The sequence below is a fragment of the Ursus americanus genome, chromosome 26, assembly GCF_024610735.1.
Source record: "Ursus americanus isolate L20-20 chromosome 26, mUrsAme1.1.p, whole genome shotgun sequence".
NCBI classification, from domain to species: Eukaryota; Metazoa; Chordata; class Mammalia; order Carnivora; family Ursidae; genus Ursus; species Ursus americanus.
The window spans coordinates 15,158,081-15,174,961 of NC_142152.1; the positions used below are offsets into that span (position 1 = coordinate 15,158,081).

At 42.1% G+C, this 16,881-nt stretch overlaps 1 protein-coding gene across 7 annotated transcripts in view; it reads left to right on the forward strand.

Moving 5' to 3' along the window:
- The first annotated feature begins 242 nt into the window (after positions 1-242).
- Positions 243-16,881, forward strand: part of EXD2 (exonuclease 3'-5' domain containing 2) — a 58,563-nt gene continuing 41,924 nt past the window's right edge. For 3 of the 7 annotated variants that reach the window (XM_087856057.1, XM_087856062.1, XM_087856061.1), the window contains exons 1-4: positions 243-345; positions 8,394-8,519; positions 10,623-10,802; positions 12,922-13,311. In XM_087856057.1, the coding sequence (XP_087712183.1) occupies positions 12,970-13,311 (342 nt within the window). In that variant the 5' untranslated portion in view covers positions 243-345; positions 8,394-8,519; positions 10,623-10,802; positions 12,922-12,969. Of the gene's footprint in view, positions 346-3,784; positions 3,878-6,989; positions 7,519-8,393; positions 8,520-10,600; positions 10,803-12,921; positions 13,312-16,881 lie in introns of all 7 variants that reach the window. The other 4 variants (XM_087856059.1, XM_087856060.1, XM_087856058.1 and 1 more) reach the window with 4 other exon arrangements.

Genomic DNA, 16,881 nt, shown 5'->3' on the forward strand with positions numbered 1-16,881 from the left:
AGGCTTCTCCTGTTAAAACCAAAACCAAAACAAATAAAAATACCACCCCAGAAACAAAAACAAAAACACCCCTTTTCTGAAGAGATGCTAAGCCTTTCCAATTTTAACAGATCCTTTGTTCAGCAGTGGAGAAACGCGACGGAACAGCTGCCCCAGCAGGTTCCGTACAACATGGCGTCACCCATTTGTATACCCAAGCCGGGTTTACGTCCTTCTAGCCCGTCGGAGGACCGGAAGTGGTTTCGGCCCTAGTGGATCCGGGTAGGTGCGCGCAGGTGGCCTAGGAGGGTTCCAGTTTTTCAGCGTGAGGTGCCGCAGGTGTTCGGGTTAGGTCCGGGGTCGCAGGTAAGTGAGAGTAAGGGACCAGCGGGGCCTTTCACCCGCCTTGTGCGACGGAAGGAAGGGGTTTCCAGTGCGGATTTTGGAGAGGCGCTGTGGAGCTGGAGAAGTCACTGTGTGCGGGGGCGACTTATTGCGGGGACCCCGCCGTCCCCGAGCGACTTGGCCCAGCCCTTCTTCCCTTCCCCGGGCGCGGCCTCCTCGCCCCCCCCCTCCCCCCAGCGGCGGTTCAGCACCCAGGTGTGCGACGAGGGCTCTTGCCCCGGGCCGCGGCCCACCACGCGCCACCGGCCGCCCCCTCGGGCCCCTTTAGGAGCACCTACCAAACCTTCATGGCTTCTAGACCCAGTCAGCTCAAAAGGAGGCACTGCCCCACAGCACCTGGCAACTCCTGGGGCGCTGCGTGTTGCACGCGGTCGCAGTTACAGTTCCCTCCCCACCTTTCGTGGGGACCTGCCCCCGCCCGCAGTGTTACCACCCCTTTCCTCCCAGACCACACCCGCTGCTCTGGGCCCTGCTGGGAGCCAGCCCTTTCTCTTTCCGCATCCCTGGGAGGAAACTATATAGAACCCTAGTGATGCCTACAGAATTGATACTTGCTCTTTAAAAAATAAGCAAACCCAACCCTTTCTAAGCTTTTGATATACTGATTGGACGCAAACTCTCTTAGATACCCAGGCCTTGAAAGCACTATACCATTTTTAAAAAAGATTTTATTTAGTTCTTTGACAGAGAGCGAGCGAGCTCAAGCAGGGGGAACAGCAGAAGGAGAGGGAGAAGCAGGCTCCCTACGGAGCAGGGAGACCCATGCGGGGCTCGATCCCAGGACCCTGGGATCATGACCTGAGCTGAAGGCAGACGCTTAACCACTGAGCCACCCAGGCGCCCCATACCATTTTTTAAAAAGATTTTTTAGTTTTTATTTTTAAGTGATCTCTGTACCCAACGTGGGGCTCCAGCTCACAACCCCTAGATCAAGAGTTGCATGCCCCACCGAGGGAGCCAGCCAGGCACCCAATACTGTAGTTTTTTAATTGTATTACATGGATAGTAGGAGCTGTATGGGAATATTTTGTTGATTATCAGAATTAGGAAGTGTGGGAGAAAAGCAGTTTAATAGGGGGAAATAATGATTCGTTTTGGTCAAATTGAGCTGGTTTTAGAAATGTATTCTTTTATATTTAATTTAAAAAATTTATTTATTTGAGAGAGAGAGAGCACAAGCAGGGAGAGCAGCAGAGGGAGAAGGAGAAGCAGTCTCCGCGCTGATCAGGGAGCCGAACAGGGGGCTCAATCTGTCATAGGCAGATGCTTAACCCACTGAGCCACCCAGGTTCCCCCTCTTTTATATTTATTTTAGTTGTAGTCCATGCATACAGCCTTTAAAAAATTCATGTACGAAATTTAAACAAAATGGATCCTCTTTGATCTCTTTCCATCTCCATCTTTAATCTCTTAGCCCTAAAGTAAGAGCTGTTACCAGTTTGGGATGTGTTTTTCTATTTCTCTTTCTTTACATTTATTGACAAGTACTCACATAAGTTACATGCATGTAAGATGTAAGTTTTCGTGTTAAATTTTTCCTAATACATATTTTACAAATAGGGCATTTTGTACCTATTCAGCAACTTGACTTTTTATACTTAAAAATGGGTCTTGGAACTTTGTCTTTGTCCATATGTATGTAGAGATCTACCTTATTCTTTCTACTTGCCCTGTACATTCCATGTATATTAAGATTTCATAGTATACAAGATTCCATATATTGCTTACAGTTAGACACAGTGTGGCAGAGAACATCCTTCCACATGTGTCTGTGTGCCCACGTGGACATTTCAAACCTGCAGATTGAATTGCTGGATGGGAGCGTGTGGACATTTAATGGCAAACTGCCCACCAATAGTGTATAATAATGTCTATTTCCTTAGCTCTTTTAAACATTTGATGCTATTAATCTTTTTTCCATTTTTGCCAATCTGATGGGTAAAAAATATTCTGATTGTTGTTTTAATTTGTATTTCCCTAGTTACTGGAGAGATTGGGCCTCTTTTCATGATTGTTGGCTGTTCGTATTTCCTCTTTTGAGAAATGTCTCCTTTTAATTGGGCTGTTTTTTAATATATAGTAGTCTTGTATGTCTTCTGGACATTAATCTTTTGTCATTTATATTTGTTTTAATTCTTTATTCCCAACTTAGTGCTTTTTAAAGTTGATGCTTGTCTTTTAACTACATGGCATCTTTGTCAAACCATAGTTTTAAATTTTACATTTCAATGTATCCATTTTTTACTCTGTGTATTTTGTATTTTTTGGCTGTCATTCCCAGGGTGGTTCTCCAGTGGGAGATATTTTGCCTTCCATGGGCTATTTGGCAATGTGAGGAGACATTTTTCAGTGTCTAACAGGGGTTGTGGAATGACGGGCATCTACTGGTTGGAAACCGGGAATGCTGCTAACATCCTGCAATGCATAGGAAAACCCACCACAGCAAAGAGTTTTCCTGGACTAAAAAGTCAGTAGTGCTGATGTTGAAGAGCCCTGTTATACCCTAAGGCACAGCAGGGTTTCCTCTTACGACTGTCTTTTTTTCTATAAATTCTTACATGTTTGAGTTTTTTAAAAATTCCTCTGGATGTGTGTGTGTGTGTGTGTGTGTGTGTGTGTGTGTGTGTGAGAATGGTGTGTGTATAGTTACTGTTTTCCCAACAGTGTCACTTTGAATATTAAATGCATTATTGATGCATTAATGTGAAATGCCACATTTATCATTTACTGCTTTCTCACACACACACACACACACACACAGTTTCTGGACTCTTCTATTCTGTACTCTTCTAATTTTCTGTTTTGCTGAACCAGTACCACAATATCTTATGTTAAATATATGTTCTATTTTGATATTTAGTAGGATAAATACTCCCTTATTATTACCGTCATTACTTTATTGAAAATTGTATACTTTATCAGCTCACATACTCATTTAAAAAAAAAACTATTTGGGGCGCTAATCTTCGAGTTTCTTTTCTAGATTTTTAGAATTAGCTTGTCAAATAGTTTTTTTAAGTGGCTTTGTCGAGATGTGATTTACATAACTCATTGTTTAAAGTATACTGTTCAGTGGTTTTTAGTGTATTCACGTTGCGCAACTGTCACCATAATGTAATTTTAGAACATTTTCATCACCCCAAAAAGAAACCCATGCCAATTAGCAGTCATTCCCCATCCCCTTCCCCAGTACCCGAGCCCTAGGCAACCGCTAATCTTTCTGCCTTTATAGATCTGAATATTTTATATAAATAGAATCATACAATTTGTGATATTTTGTGGCAGGCGTCTTTCACTCGGCATAATGTTTTTAAGTTTCATCCATGTTGTAGAATGTATCAGTACTCATCTGTTTTTACTGCTGAACCAAATTCCATCCTATGTTGTATTTGTTTCCTAGGGCTACAGTAACAAAGTGACACAAACTGGGTGGCTTAAAATAACAGAAATGTATTCTCTCACAGTTCTAGAGGCTATAAAGTCCAAAATCAAGGTAAGGCAGGGCTTTGCCGTCTCTGATGGCTCTAGGGGAGAATCCTTTCTTGCCTCTTCTTAGCTTCTGGTGGTTGCTGGCAATCCTTGGCATTCCTTGGCTTGCAGCTGTGAAACTCCAACCTCTGCCTGTCTTCACATGGCTTCTTCCCTGAGGGTCTGTCTTTACACGGTAATTCTCTCCGTGGGAGCCTGTTTCTGTGTCTCTTCTCCCCTTCGTGGAAGGACACTATTTCTATTGGATTCAGAGCCCACACTACTTCAGTATGACCTCCTTTGATTATGTGCGCGAAGACCTAATTTTCAATAAGGTCACATTCACAGGTACCGGGGGTTAGGACTTCCACATACTTGTTTTGAGGACACAGTTCAACCTATAACCTTGTGGATACGGTACCTTTTATGTATCCACTTGTCAGCTGAAGGACATATATATTGTTTCCACTTTTTGGCTATTATGAATGACACGGCTGTGAACTTTTGTTTGGACATATGTTTTCATTCCTCTTGGGTATATACTTAGCAGTGGAATTGCCAGGTCATATGGCAGCCCTATGCTTAATCATTTGAGGAACTGCCAGAGTGTTTTTCAAAGCAGCTGCACCATTTTACATTCCCACCAGCAATGTGTGAGAGTTCCAATTTCCCCATATTCTGTTTTATTTTCTTTAAGATTTTATTTATTTATTTATTTGACAGAGATAGAGGCAGCCAGCGAGAGAGGGAGCACAAGCAGGGGGAGTGGGAGAGGAAGAAGCAGGCTTCCAACGGAGGAGCCTGATGTGGGGCTCGATCCCAGAACACCGGGATCATGCCCTGAGCCGAAGGCAGATGCTTAACGACTGCGCCACCCAGGCGCCCCTCTGTTGTTTTTTTTTTTTTTTTTTATCAGAGCCATCCTAGTAGGTGTGAAGTGGTATCTCATTGTCATTTTGATCTGTATTTCCCTAATAGCTTTTCATGTGCTTATCGGCCATATGTATATTTTCTTTGAAGAAATGTCTGTTCAGATCCTTGCCTGTTTTTAACCAGTTTGTCTTTTTTATTATTGAATTGTAAGAGTTCTTTATATATTCTACATACATGCTCTTACCAGATATATGCTTTGAAAATATTTTCTCCCACCCTGGGGTTGTCTTTTCACTCTCTTGATGGTCAGTTCATTTTTTAAAAAGTTTTTTAAAATTAAGTTTGCTTTGCATTTATATGTTATTTTGACTATTTCTGTAAAACAATCTCTTTATTAAGAAAATAGAGTAATTATAGTACCTTTTGCAAAAGGTTGTGGAGAGGATTGAGTAACGTATACATGATTGTATCATGTAAGGTACCTGGCACGTGCGGTGCGCTCTGTATGTGACAGCTACAGTAATATGTCTCTGCCCTCTCAGGCTTCTCTGTCTTCCGTAGAGTTTTCTATTTTTCTTCGTATCAATCTTGCACATTTCTTGTTGAGTTTATACCTAGGCGTGTATGTATATGTGGTGGTTGTTTTGTGTGTGGCTTTAAAAAGGTGTATGTTTCTATTATGAGTGGGATTTTCTTCATATTTTTATAATGGTTTTGGAAAGCTATTGATTTTATATTCATCAAACTTTCAGAGTGATAATTTGTAAAAGTTATGACTGGTTTACTTATCCTGGTGATTCCAGGGCAGTCATTCTGTTAGGAACCACGGTCCTTTTTTCTTTTTTTTCTTTTTTTTAACATAAGAGCTACACCCAACATTGGCATCTCCTGATCCGAGAGTCGCATGCTCTAGTGACCAAGCCAGCCAGGTGACACCCCCCACCCCCCACCCCCAACCGTCCCATGGTTCTTTTTCATTCTGCCTTCTTCTGCCCTGGCTTAGATCTTCTTCCCTTCCAGGCTCTACTGTTGTGAGTCTTCCAACAGGTCTTTCTGTGTCTTGCCTTGCTGTCCTCCAGTCTGGCACCCACACAGCCGCTATGGTGTTCTTTGATCCTGGCACTTCCCTTGTAGGTCTGTTATTGGCTATAAGGTTTTCTCTTGTACCGCACTTTAAGGCCCCTCACGACTTGTTCTGGATCTGCTCATTCCCGCACCCTGTGTCTCTGTTTTCTTGTATGCACATTATGCTCCGGCACAGCACTATCCAATAGAAATATAATGTGAGCCCCATATATACAGTTTTCTAGTAGCCACACTAAAAATCTGAAGAGAGGGGCCTGTGGGTGGCTCAGTTGGTTAAGCATCCAACTCTTGATTTCGGCTCAGGTCATGATCTCAGGGTTGTGAGATCGAGCCCCGTGTTAGGCTCTGCACTCAGTGGGGAGTCTGCTTGAGGTTCTAGCTCTTCCTTTTGCCCCTCCCCCCTCTCCAAAATAAGTAAATAAATCTTTAAAATATATATAAAAAGAAGGTAAACTTAATTTTAATAACATGTTTTATTTAACTTAGTATATTCAAATATTATTTCAACATACATATAAAAAAGCAACGTGGAATTCATATAAATAGAAAGTATAATAGAAATTACCAGGGGTTGCAGGGGATGGAATGGGAAGCTATTGTTTAAGGTGTACAGAGTTCGTGTTTGGGATGATGAGGAAGTTCTGGAAATGAATAGTGGTGATGATGTACAATATTGTGAATGTAGTTAGTGCCACTGAATCATACACTTACAAATGGTTAAAATGGTAAGTTTTGTGTTTTGTATATTTTACTAAAATAAAAAAGATCCACCTTAAAAACTGATATGGAAATTATCAATAAGATACTGTTACATTTTTTCATAGTAAGTCTTCAAAATTCTGTATTTTACACTTACAGTACACATTAAATTTGCTTGAACTTTTTTGCCTATACTGTGGTGCTTCCTGCCTTTTGTATCCTTGTACGTGCTGTTCCCTCTGCCCTTCCCCTAGCTGCCTGCTCACCTGGATGACTCACGCTCATTTTCTGACCCCGGCACTAGCCTCCCATACCCATCTCCCAGGAGCATTAGCGATACCCGCGCTCCTTCCTCTTTGCCATCCCCGTGCTGCTCGGGGTTCTCTCCCTGCCCTGCAACCTGTTCACTACGGGTATTTCTCCTTTTCTGAATCCTGAATTTTTGAAAGCAGATTGTGCCTTTTACCCTTTTTACCTAGAGTCTGACACAACGTCTGGCTTATTGAAAGTGCTACGTATGTGTTTGCTGAACGAACCCTTCGGCTGGAAAAACACCCACACAAAACCTCTCCATGTAAAAATGAATTAATATGTGTTTTGAATGTTGCCAGGCACTCCCTCATGTGGAGGTACCCTGCTTGCTCCTTCAGGTTCCCTGTGAGGCCTTTGTACACACGTGACCGAGAGTAAGTGAGGAACCTTACCATATGCCTGGGGACTCTGCATCTGAGGGATTCCTCCTCAGTGGAAGCAAATCAATAATATTTTGTTTTTTTAAGCTTTTTCTATTTTAATGTCACCTTATTTTAATATTATAAAATATGGAGATAGTATGAAAATGCAAAAATAAATGTAAAAAATGAATTAAAACACATGCGAGAAGATGTTATTTTCTTTGAAAACAAAAATTCACTTATCTCTGCAAAATGATTTTTAAGTGGAGAGGGAATGTACACTCAAGATGCAGATTGGCCTCAAAGGATGAAACATTTGGCTGAAACAAACAAGGTAAAATTTAAAAGAAATGTAAAGCTTTGGATTTAAGTGCAAAATATAAATTATAAATATATAAAATGGGGGACTCAATTTGGTATCAGTGAATTTCAATTGACCACAAGCTTTATATGACCCACCATTGGGTTTCTTCTACTCCAAAATGAGTCATTTCATACAACATCAGTAAAATCTAGGGTCCAGACACTAGCAAGTAGTAGTACCAGTGTCGTCCACAGCAATTGGACCCTGTCTCAGGTATTGAATACCGACCTGGGTGCCACATTTTAAGGGATACATCGACAAACTTGGAGGCGTTCAGAAAGACCCGGCACAGTGGTGACCCTCCCAGGTCGCAGGAAGGCTGCTTGGTTTAGGAAGAATGTTCTAAGGGGAGCCATAAAAGCTGTCTTGACATATCTCACAGGCTCTCAGGAGGGAGGAAACCCTGTTGTTATTTCAGGGGCCTGACTGGACATCAAAGAGAGCAATTACTGGGGCGCCGGGGTGGCTCAGTCAGTTAAGTACCCAGCTCTTGATTTCGGCTCAGGTCATGATCTCAGGGTTGTGACATTGAGCCCGTCCAGCTCCATGCTGGGTGTGGAACCTGCTTAAAATCCTCTCTCTTTCTCCCTTTACCCTTCCCCCCTTAAAAAAAAAAAAAAAACCTAAAAAGAGAGCAATTTCTGAGTAGGGAACTTTTGCAGAATGCAAGGACTTTTCAACAAAAACTGCCTCTTAAGGTAATGAACCCTGTTCTTAGAAGTATTCACGTAGAGAGACCAGGTCATGATCTGTCAGGATTGCTACAGAGAGGCTTCTTAACTTGTGCAGGAGCTGAATTTGGCTCCTGAATTTTCACGCTGTGATTCTTTGTTTTCCTTTAATAGGAGTTCTGTGGTTTGTAGAGCCCAGTAGCAGTAAGAGCTGACATTGATGGAACCCTAATGTGCTCGCCAGGATGCTAAGTCAGGTGCTTTGATCACCTTACTTAAGCCTCACAGGAGTCCTACCAGGTAGGTACTATCTTTCCCATTTACCAATGAGGAAACAGAGACTGAGAGAAGTTCAGTGGATTGCCCAAGTTACATAGCTAGCAAGTGGCAGGGTCTGGATTTGAACCCAGGGTATTTGACTCTAGAGCCCTTTTCCTTATCCTCTACCTTAGGCTGCTCCCTGAACAGCTTGACATACTCGTTTAATTCATCCAAATGTGATTTATTTCAGGAATATAATCATGTCTTAAGTGGGATATTTACTTTGCCTACCTGTAAAAAGAATCAATTAAAAAAAAAACTAGTAACTTTTCTAATTATCAAGAGATACACATACTTGCATAGAATTTGAAAAATCAAAATTATAATCCTACTACCATTAGGTAATCTCTGTTGTCAGCTTGATGTTCAGTTACTGTGGACAATTTTATTTTATTTTTTTAAAGGTTTTATTTATTCATTTGAGAGAGAGAGAGCAAGAGCACAAGCAAGGGGAGCAGCAGAGGGAGAGAGAGAAGCAGACTCTGCCCAGTGAGCAGGGAGCTTGACATGGGACTCGATCCCAGGACCCTGGGATCATGACCTGAGCTGAAGGCAGACACTTCACTGACCGAGCCACCCAGGTGCCCCTACTATGTACAATTTAGAAAAATAAATTAAAATGGCAGACTCTTTTCAGTCATGGGAGGAGGTGAGGCACTGAAAGCTTTGGATCCCAGAGCAAGCCCTTGGCGAGTTATCTCAGTCCGTTTGGGCTGGTAACATAGAATACCACAGACGGGGTGGATCGTAAGCAACGGAAGTGTATTTCTCCCAGTTCTGGAGGCTGAAGTCCAGGATCAGGGGGCCAGCATGGTTAGGTCCTGGGGAGAGCCCTCTTTCGCAAGGCGGACTGCTGACTTCTCACTGTATCCTCCCACGGCAGAGATCAGAGGGAAGCAAGCTTTTACAAGGGCACTGATCCCGTTCGTGGGGCCTCCACCCTCATGACCTCACCTAACCCTAATCACCTTGCCAAGGCTCCACCTCCTAATACCATCACACTGGGGCTAGGATTTCAACCTATGAATTTTAGAGGGACGCAGACTTTCAGCTTGTAACACAAAATTTGTAACACTTCTGGCCCTGCATTGAGCCATATTGTTTCTTTTTAGCACCAAGGCCCAGTAAGGGGAAAAATACTTTTTAAATTGGAATAGACAGATTTTTGTAATCGGATGATTAAAGTAGAGACATTTATCATAAAACATAACAATTGGAATTGCGTTGTATTCATTCGATGAGTATTTATGATTATGAACCCTGTGCTAGTTACTGGGGATATATGTAGTGTTGAAGGAGCCAGGTGAGGTCCCTGTTTTCATGGAGTTTACAATCTAGTGGGAAAGACAGACAGTGAATGAACCAACAGTTATTCATCAGTCAGGCCAACAGGAAAAAGTCAGAAATATTGCTGTTTTTTTTTAATATTGCTGAATTTTGACAAATGTGTATACCTGGGTGACCCAAGCTTCCATCAAGACTTGGAATGTTACACACTATTCTAGAAAGTTCCCTCTTGCCTGAAATGCTCTTCCCTAGAAATTTTCATGACTGGCTCTTTTTTTGATACTCAGTGCTCCGCTTGAATCTCTCTTCCCTGTAAACCGGCCCCCCCACCCCGCCAGGCAACTACTGTCCAGATCTGTGTCTACTATAGATTAATTTTAGTTGTTCTAGAACTTTATGTAACTAGAACCGTACAGTTTCTCTTTTGTATCTGGCTTCTTTCACTCAGCCTGATATTATTTAAGATTCATGCAAATATCAGTATTTCGTTTATTTTTATTATTACTAAGTAGTATTCTACTGACAGGTAGCAACTGGACTGTTGCTGGGGTTTGGCTATTATGAATAAAGCTGTTACGAACATTCTTAAACAAGTCTTTTTGTGGATAGATTTAATTTATCCAGATTGGGACTCAGAACTGTACTAAATCTGATGACCTCCATCTTCCAAACCTTCATTACATGGACGTTGAGTTTCTTGATCTATCCTTCATGTCTCTGCTATGTTTTCTTCATCTTTCTCTCTGTGCTACATTCTTTTTTTTTTTTTTAAGATTTTGTTTATTCATTCGACAGAGAGAGAGACAGCCAGTGAGAGAGGGAACACAAGCAGGGGGAGTGGGAGAGGAAGAAGCAGGCTCATAGCGGAAGAGCCTGATGTGGGGCTCGATCCCAGAACGCCGGGATCACGCCCTGAGCCGAAGGCAGATGCTTAACGACTGAGCCACCCAGGCGCCCCTCTGTGCTACATTCTGAGTGAGTTCCTCAGATTTATCTTCAATTCCCTAACTCTCTCTCTGTCTGATCTGTTTAACTTGTCTTTTGAGTATTGAATTTTTAAAAAATATTTAACAGATATTTTTCATATCTAGAATTTCCATTTTTTGTTTTCTCCTGTTCATGTTTTAGATTTTATTTTCCTTAATTTCCCTGAGTGTTATTATTGTAAAGTTCCTTTCGGATCTCGGATGTGGATATTTTTGTTTGGTTCTATTGTGAACTGTTTTTTATTGGCTTTAAGGTTTTTTGATTTGTGTTTTGTTGTTATTCATTTATGATTGCTCTTCTAGGGACTGGTCTTCTGTAGAAGTCCTGCATGTTTCTTGTGTGTTAGAAACAGACAGACAGAAACACACACACACACACACACACACACACACACACACACCAACACACCAACAGAATGCACCAATTCTAACCATTTTAATTTTAGTTTCTTGGCTTAGGGTTTTCTTCTGTGAGGATAGTATGAACTTGGGCCCTGTACTGCTTCACAGAGCGGGCTTGAGGTCTGCCTTCCCATGAGGAGCTCTGGTCATACTCTCAGCCTTGGGCAGGTGGCTTGCCTGGACCCTGGTGGGTGAGCACTTTCAGTTCCTGTTCCTGGACAAGGTAGCACTCTCCTGGGTACCAGGTGTGCCCCGGGCTTGTGGCCTAGACTTCCAGTCATGGGCTAGCAATATACCCCAGCGCTGAGTTCTGGTCTCTGCCCAGCTGTATCTCCCACCCACTTCCATTCCTGGCACCTGATGATTTCCCTTTCTTCTTTTTGAGTTTAATTCTGCATTATACTTTTATCTTTTTAATGTTTTCTCCAGCATTTTGTATTGTTTCCAGTGGGAAAGGGAGGGTTTTTTGTTTTTTTTTAAAACATCATCTCAGATTATTTTAACTAGAAATTTGTGCAAATTCTTTAATCTCATTAAGCCTTCAGTAAAAGTACTGGAGAAGGTACACATGAGTACTTAGCACAGTTTCTGCACTAAAGTAAATCTTTTTAAAACAACACAGCCATTTTATTGTTTTCATTAGCAGTGTAAGAATTATGATTTTATTTTTCATCTCCAATGCCGAATAGCTCTGTAGATATGATGATAGCCCAGGGTTGTTGTACATATTAAATTATTTAAAAAATAATTATTACTGAAGCTTTGAAAAATGATAAGAACGGTACGCATTCAGTGGGAAACTCCCAGCCATAGAGAAGCGTAGGCAGGGTCTGGTGGATCACTGCGGCTTTGGGCATGAGAGATTTTAGGCCAGAGCCCACAGATGGGTGGCACAGAGCCCGGAGTGTTTTTGTTTGGCTGGTACAATGTTTTAAAAACTGTAAATTTGTTGCTGACACTTAAAAATAGTGACATTTCACATAAAATTTAGATATCTGACTTCTCTTGAATAATGGAGTTATCTGACTGTACTGGGACTGCTTCCCAAACAGGATCAACCCCCTTGCGCTGAATGGTTGACTCAGAATAGCTCTCCGTGACGGAGGCCAAGGGCTGCTTACCCTTTATTGTTACACATTTTCTGTTGTTATTTAAGTAGTACAGAAATACTACTGTATATCCATTTCTCTGTCAAAAATAGGAACACAAAAGATAAATGGAGAAAACCACATGTGATAAGAAAAATGGAAGAGAGACTGTTGTGTGGGGTTTCCCTGACTAAAGCCATCCGCCATTCTTATTTCTTTTTTTAATTGTGTCAAATAATAGAACATCAGAGAGATCACAGTGGTCACCTAAAGGTAGTAGGGTTATAATTAATTTTAGATTTTTCAGATTCTTTTCAAGAATTTGTTCTTGTCTATGTTCTTATCTATGTTCAGACACCCTGTTGTCACATGATGAAGTGAGTGCTGGGCAGCTGGTAGAGGATGGGGGTTTTCTCGGGTGGAATGAAGATAGAGACGGAGAACAGAATGTACAGAAGGGAGAAAAATAAGTATCACTCTTCCCATGTGGAAATTTGTAGCATTTTGTTTTAGTTTGTGGACACAGAGATTGTAAGTGGATCGCTTTTTAGGGGAAAACATGTTTCCATCTAGGTTTAAATTCTGTGTATAAATATATTGTTGCCATTTGTTTTGCAGATTGTGGGATTAGTGATATGCTTTCCTAAAGAGCACAAAAAGTTGAAGATGTCTAGATACTTAATGGCTTTGACAGTGACCACCCTTGTCGGTGTAGCCGTGGGGGGGTTTGTCCTGTGGAAAGGCATCCAGCGGCGGAGGAGCAAAGCGAGCCTCGACCCTGGGCAGCCGCGGCGGCAGCAGCAGCAGCAGCAAGCACCGGGCAGGAGGGAGCTGTCCCCTCCACTAGAGGACCGGCTGCACGCCGGTGCCCCCAGAGCCTCATGGGAGGAGAGGATCCTCAGAGCAAAGGTGGTGACTGTGTCTCAGGAGGCGGAGTGGGATCAGATTGAGCCCTTGCTTAGAAGTGAGTTAGAAGACTGTCCAGTGCTTGGAATCGACTGCGAGTGGGTAAGTTAAAAAGCAAAAACAGAATGTGTGCACCTTTTCTGCTTTTCTAACAGGTGACTTGCATAGTCAGGTAGAGGAGGAGAGTAAAGGAGAATTAGCCTGTTCTCAGCTAGCTCACAACTAGAATTTAGCAGAAGGAGAAGCTGCCTCTCTTATCAGGATAGGGGAGTGCTTACAGGATAGGGGAGGGTTCTAGAGTGAGGCAAATCCGTACAAGCTCCATTTTGACCACTTATCATTCCTTGAGCTTCGACAAGCTACTTACTCTCTCAGAGTCTCAGTGAACTTGTGTCTAATAGGGATGTAATGGTATCTCCCTCCCGGGGCATTTCAAAGGATTCGAATAGACAAGCCCTAGAAAGGGTTCAGCGTGGTTTTTGCATATAGTCAGTGCTCATTAAGTATTAGCTACTATTAATATTTTTAATAGTATTTTCATAAGGATGCCATGGAGAAGATAGTTAAGGAAGTCTACCTACATGGGAATTATTACACAAAGTAGCATTTAAAGACATAACAATTAAAATTTGAAATACTATTTACTCTCAGCCAGGTGCTTTGCTGTTTTATTTGCATCATCTCGTTTAATTTCCACAGTAATCCAGTGTAGGAACATACTACTGTTACCTTCACTTTACAGCTAGGGAAGGAGGCCTAAAAAGGTAACCACTTGAGCCCAGGGCTTTCTTAACCATCTGGATAGTCCTTCCCTCCTTCCTCCTTCCTCCCTTCCTTCCTTCCTAGATTTTACTTATTTAGAGAGAGTGCAAGTGGGGGAGGAGCAGAGAGAGAGGGAGAAGGAGATCCCAAGCAGACTCCATGTCAAGTGCACGACGCCTGACACGGGGCTCCATCTCACAACCCCGAGATCATGACCTGAGCCAAAATCAAGTCAGGCAGTCAACTGCCTGAGCCACCCAGGCACCCGGCATCTGGTTGATTTTCCTACAGCTCTTCCTTTGGGAGAGTTGTTACGTAGCTGGGATGAGGGTTATATGGCGGATCCATTCCTCTATCATTCTGACTCACAGAGTGAACTTTAATCTCCTTGAAACAGAGATATTATAAAAGTAGAAATAAGTCATAGTTATCATTTCTTACTAATTCAATAGAATGCCTTGCCAAGATTCTCTGATGTATTTCTTCTGGGTATCTAGGATATGGGCTCGAGCCAGGACATGGAATCAGAAGAGGCCCTAAGCAGAATAGCTGCCACAAAATCAGGTCAGAGCATGGTGGGAGGCCTGGCAGGTGCCAATGCAGTGATGGCCAAGGGAACACGTGGCAGCGTGGGCAAGGTTTAGTAGTCACGCAGGACCCCATACCTTGGCTACTGGAGGGTATTGCATTGGATCAGCAATAATAGTAGTTGTTTCTGCCAGTGACCTTGGGCAATTAGGAAAGGATTGGATACTTTTGGTGTATTCTGTATAAGAAATTATATCATTTTAGAAATATTTACACCAACAATAATAGAAGAACCCGTTGCTAAACAGTTTTAGTAGATGAGGAAAATTCACTTTTCCCAAACACCTTGATTTTCTAACTAAGTGAAGTATCAGTGATGAGCAGGGTAGTCTGAAGTGAATAGTGACAGCAGTTTAGTTACTATAGCAGAGGCATGGGTAAGTTAAAGTGGCAAGTAATCTCAAACCTACTTCGTTTTGGCTTTGGGTAAGTATTGAACTCCTGCTGGAGGCTAGATCTCCTTCAGGTGTGATTGCATTTCCCTGATTGTGGCCAGAGAAAAGCTTTAGGAAGAAAATCATTCATTCTTTTTCTCTCTATTCTTCCATTTCTTTCTTTTGTCTTTTTAGAGTTGGGGGAGGGGCAGAGGGAGAGGGAGAGAGAGAATCCCAAGCAGACTCTGCGCTGCGTGGAGAGCCGGACACGGGGCTCAATCTCACAAACCTGAGATCATGACCTGAGCCAAATCAGGAGTTGGATGCTTAACCAACTGCCCCACCCAGGCAGCCCTCCATTCTTCCATTTCTATTTCCCTTCCTTCTTTATTCACTTTTTGTGTTTGTTGAGTTATGGTTTTTGCTCATGTCTAACACAGTGAGTATTTGTTTGGATTTACCAAAGTGTTGACCTTTTTATCTGCTCGTTTTCCCGTATCTCTCAGACCTTCATTTTAGGATCATGTCCTTCAAGGTCATCCTGTAGTAGTTTGTTTGTTTGTTTCTTTTTTTTTAGAGAGAGAGAGAGCGAGAGCTTGAGAGCAAGTTGGGGGGGGGGTGCTGCAGAGGGAGAGAGAGAATCTTAAGCAGGCTCCACACCCAGCACAGTTCCATTCCCCATCATGGGGCTCGATCTCACAACCCTGAGATCGTGACCTGAGCTGAAATCAAGAGTCAGTCACTCAACCGACTGAGCCACCCAGGAAGCCCTAGAAGTTTATTTCTTGAGGGCTCATTAAACTTATTGTCATTGTTATTGTTTGAGAAGTGTCTTTATTTTACTCTTGATCTTGAAAGATACTTTCACTGGATATAAAACTCTAGCTTGGCAATGTATCATCATTTGCAAGACAGTATTCCAGTGTCTTCTGGCTTCCATTGTTGCTGTTCACTGTCAGTCTAAATGTTGATTCCTCATAGTAATCTAACTTTCTGTAGCTGCTTCTAAGATCTTCACTTTGAGTTTGTGGCTCTGAAGATTCACTATGATGAAGCTAGGTGTGCTCTCTGTATTTCTGGCTTGGGGTTCAGAGAGAGCTGGAAATGAGGATTGGTATCTTCTTTGAATTTTTAAATTCTCTTTGAAAATTGTCTTTACCTTGTTTGCTCTTCTCCTCCTCCTCCTCCTCCTCCTCCCTTTCTTCTTCCTTTTCCTTCTCATCTTCCTCATTGTGCTCCTTCTTTCTTGCTGGAATTCGGTCAGCCATATTCTGAACTTTTTATGCTATCCTACATGTCTGGTAACTATATATATAGTTTATATAAACTCTCTCTCTCTCTCTCTATATATATATATATAAACTATATATATAATTTTAAATATTTATTTGAGAGAGAGCAAGAGCACAAGCAGGGGGAGGGGCAGAGGGAGAGGGAGAAGCAGACTCCCCACTGAGCAGGGAGCCTGACATGGGGCTCGATCCCAGGACCCTGGGATCATGACCTGAGCCAAAGGTAGATGTTTAACAGACTGAGTCACCCAAGTGCCCCTCTCCTTTATATTTAACATATTGTCATCTCTCTGGATTCATTCTGCACCGTTTCTTTAGGTCTTTTTTACAGTCCCCTTTTTCTTTATTTAGTTTTGTCTCATCTGTTTAACTTGCCCCTTAAGGCTTTTTTTTTAACCTTTTTTTGTGAAATAAAACACATCAAAGTGCCTGAAACAAAAATAGCTAAATGATTTATCTGAAGAGAACAGCTGTGTAGCTAGAAACTAGGTCAGGAAATAGAAGATTGCTAGTACCCCAGGAGTTCCCCTTATGACCCCTTGTAATCGTTATCCCCCAAGGGTTATCATTATCCTGATTTCATAGTATTCACATGCTTGTTTTTCTTTATACTCTTAGTACTCAAGCATGCATCCCTAAGCACTATAATTTGGATA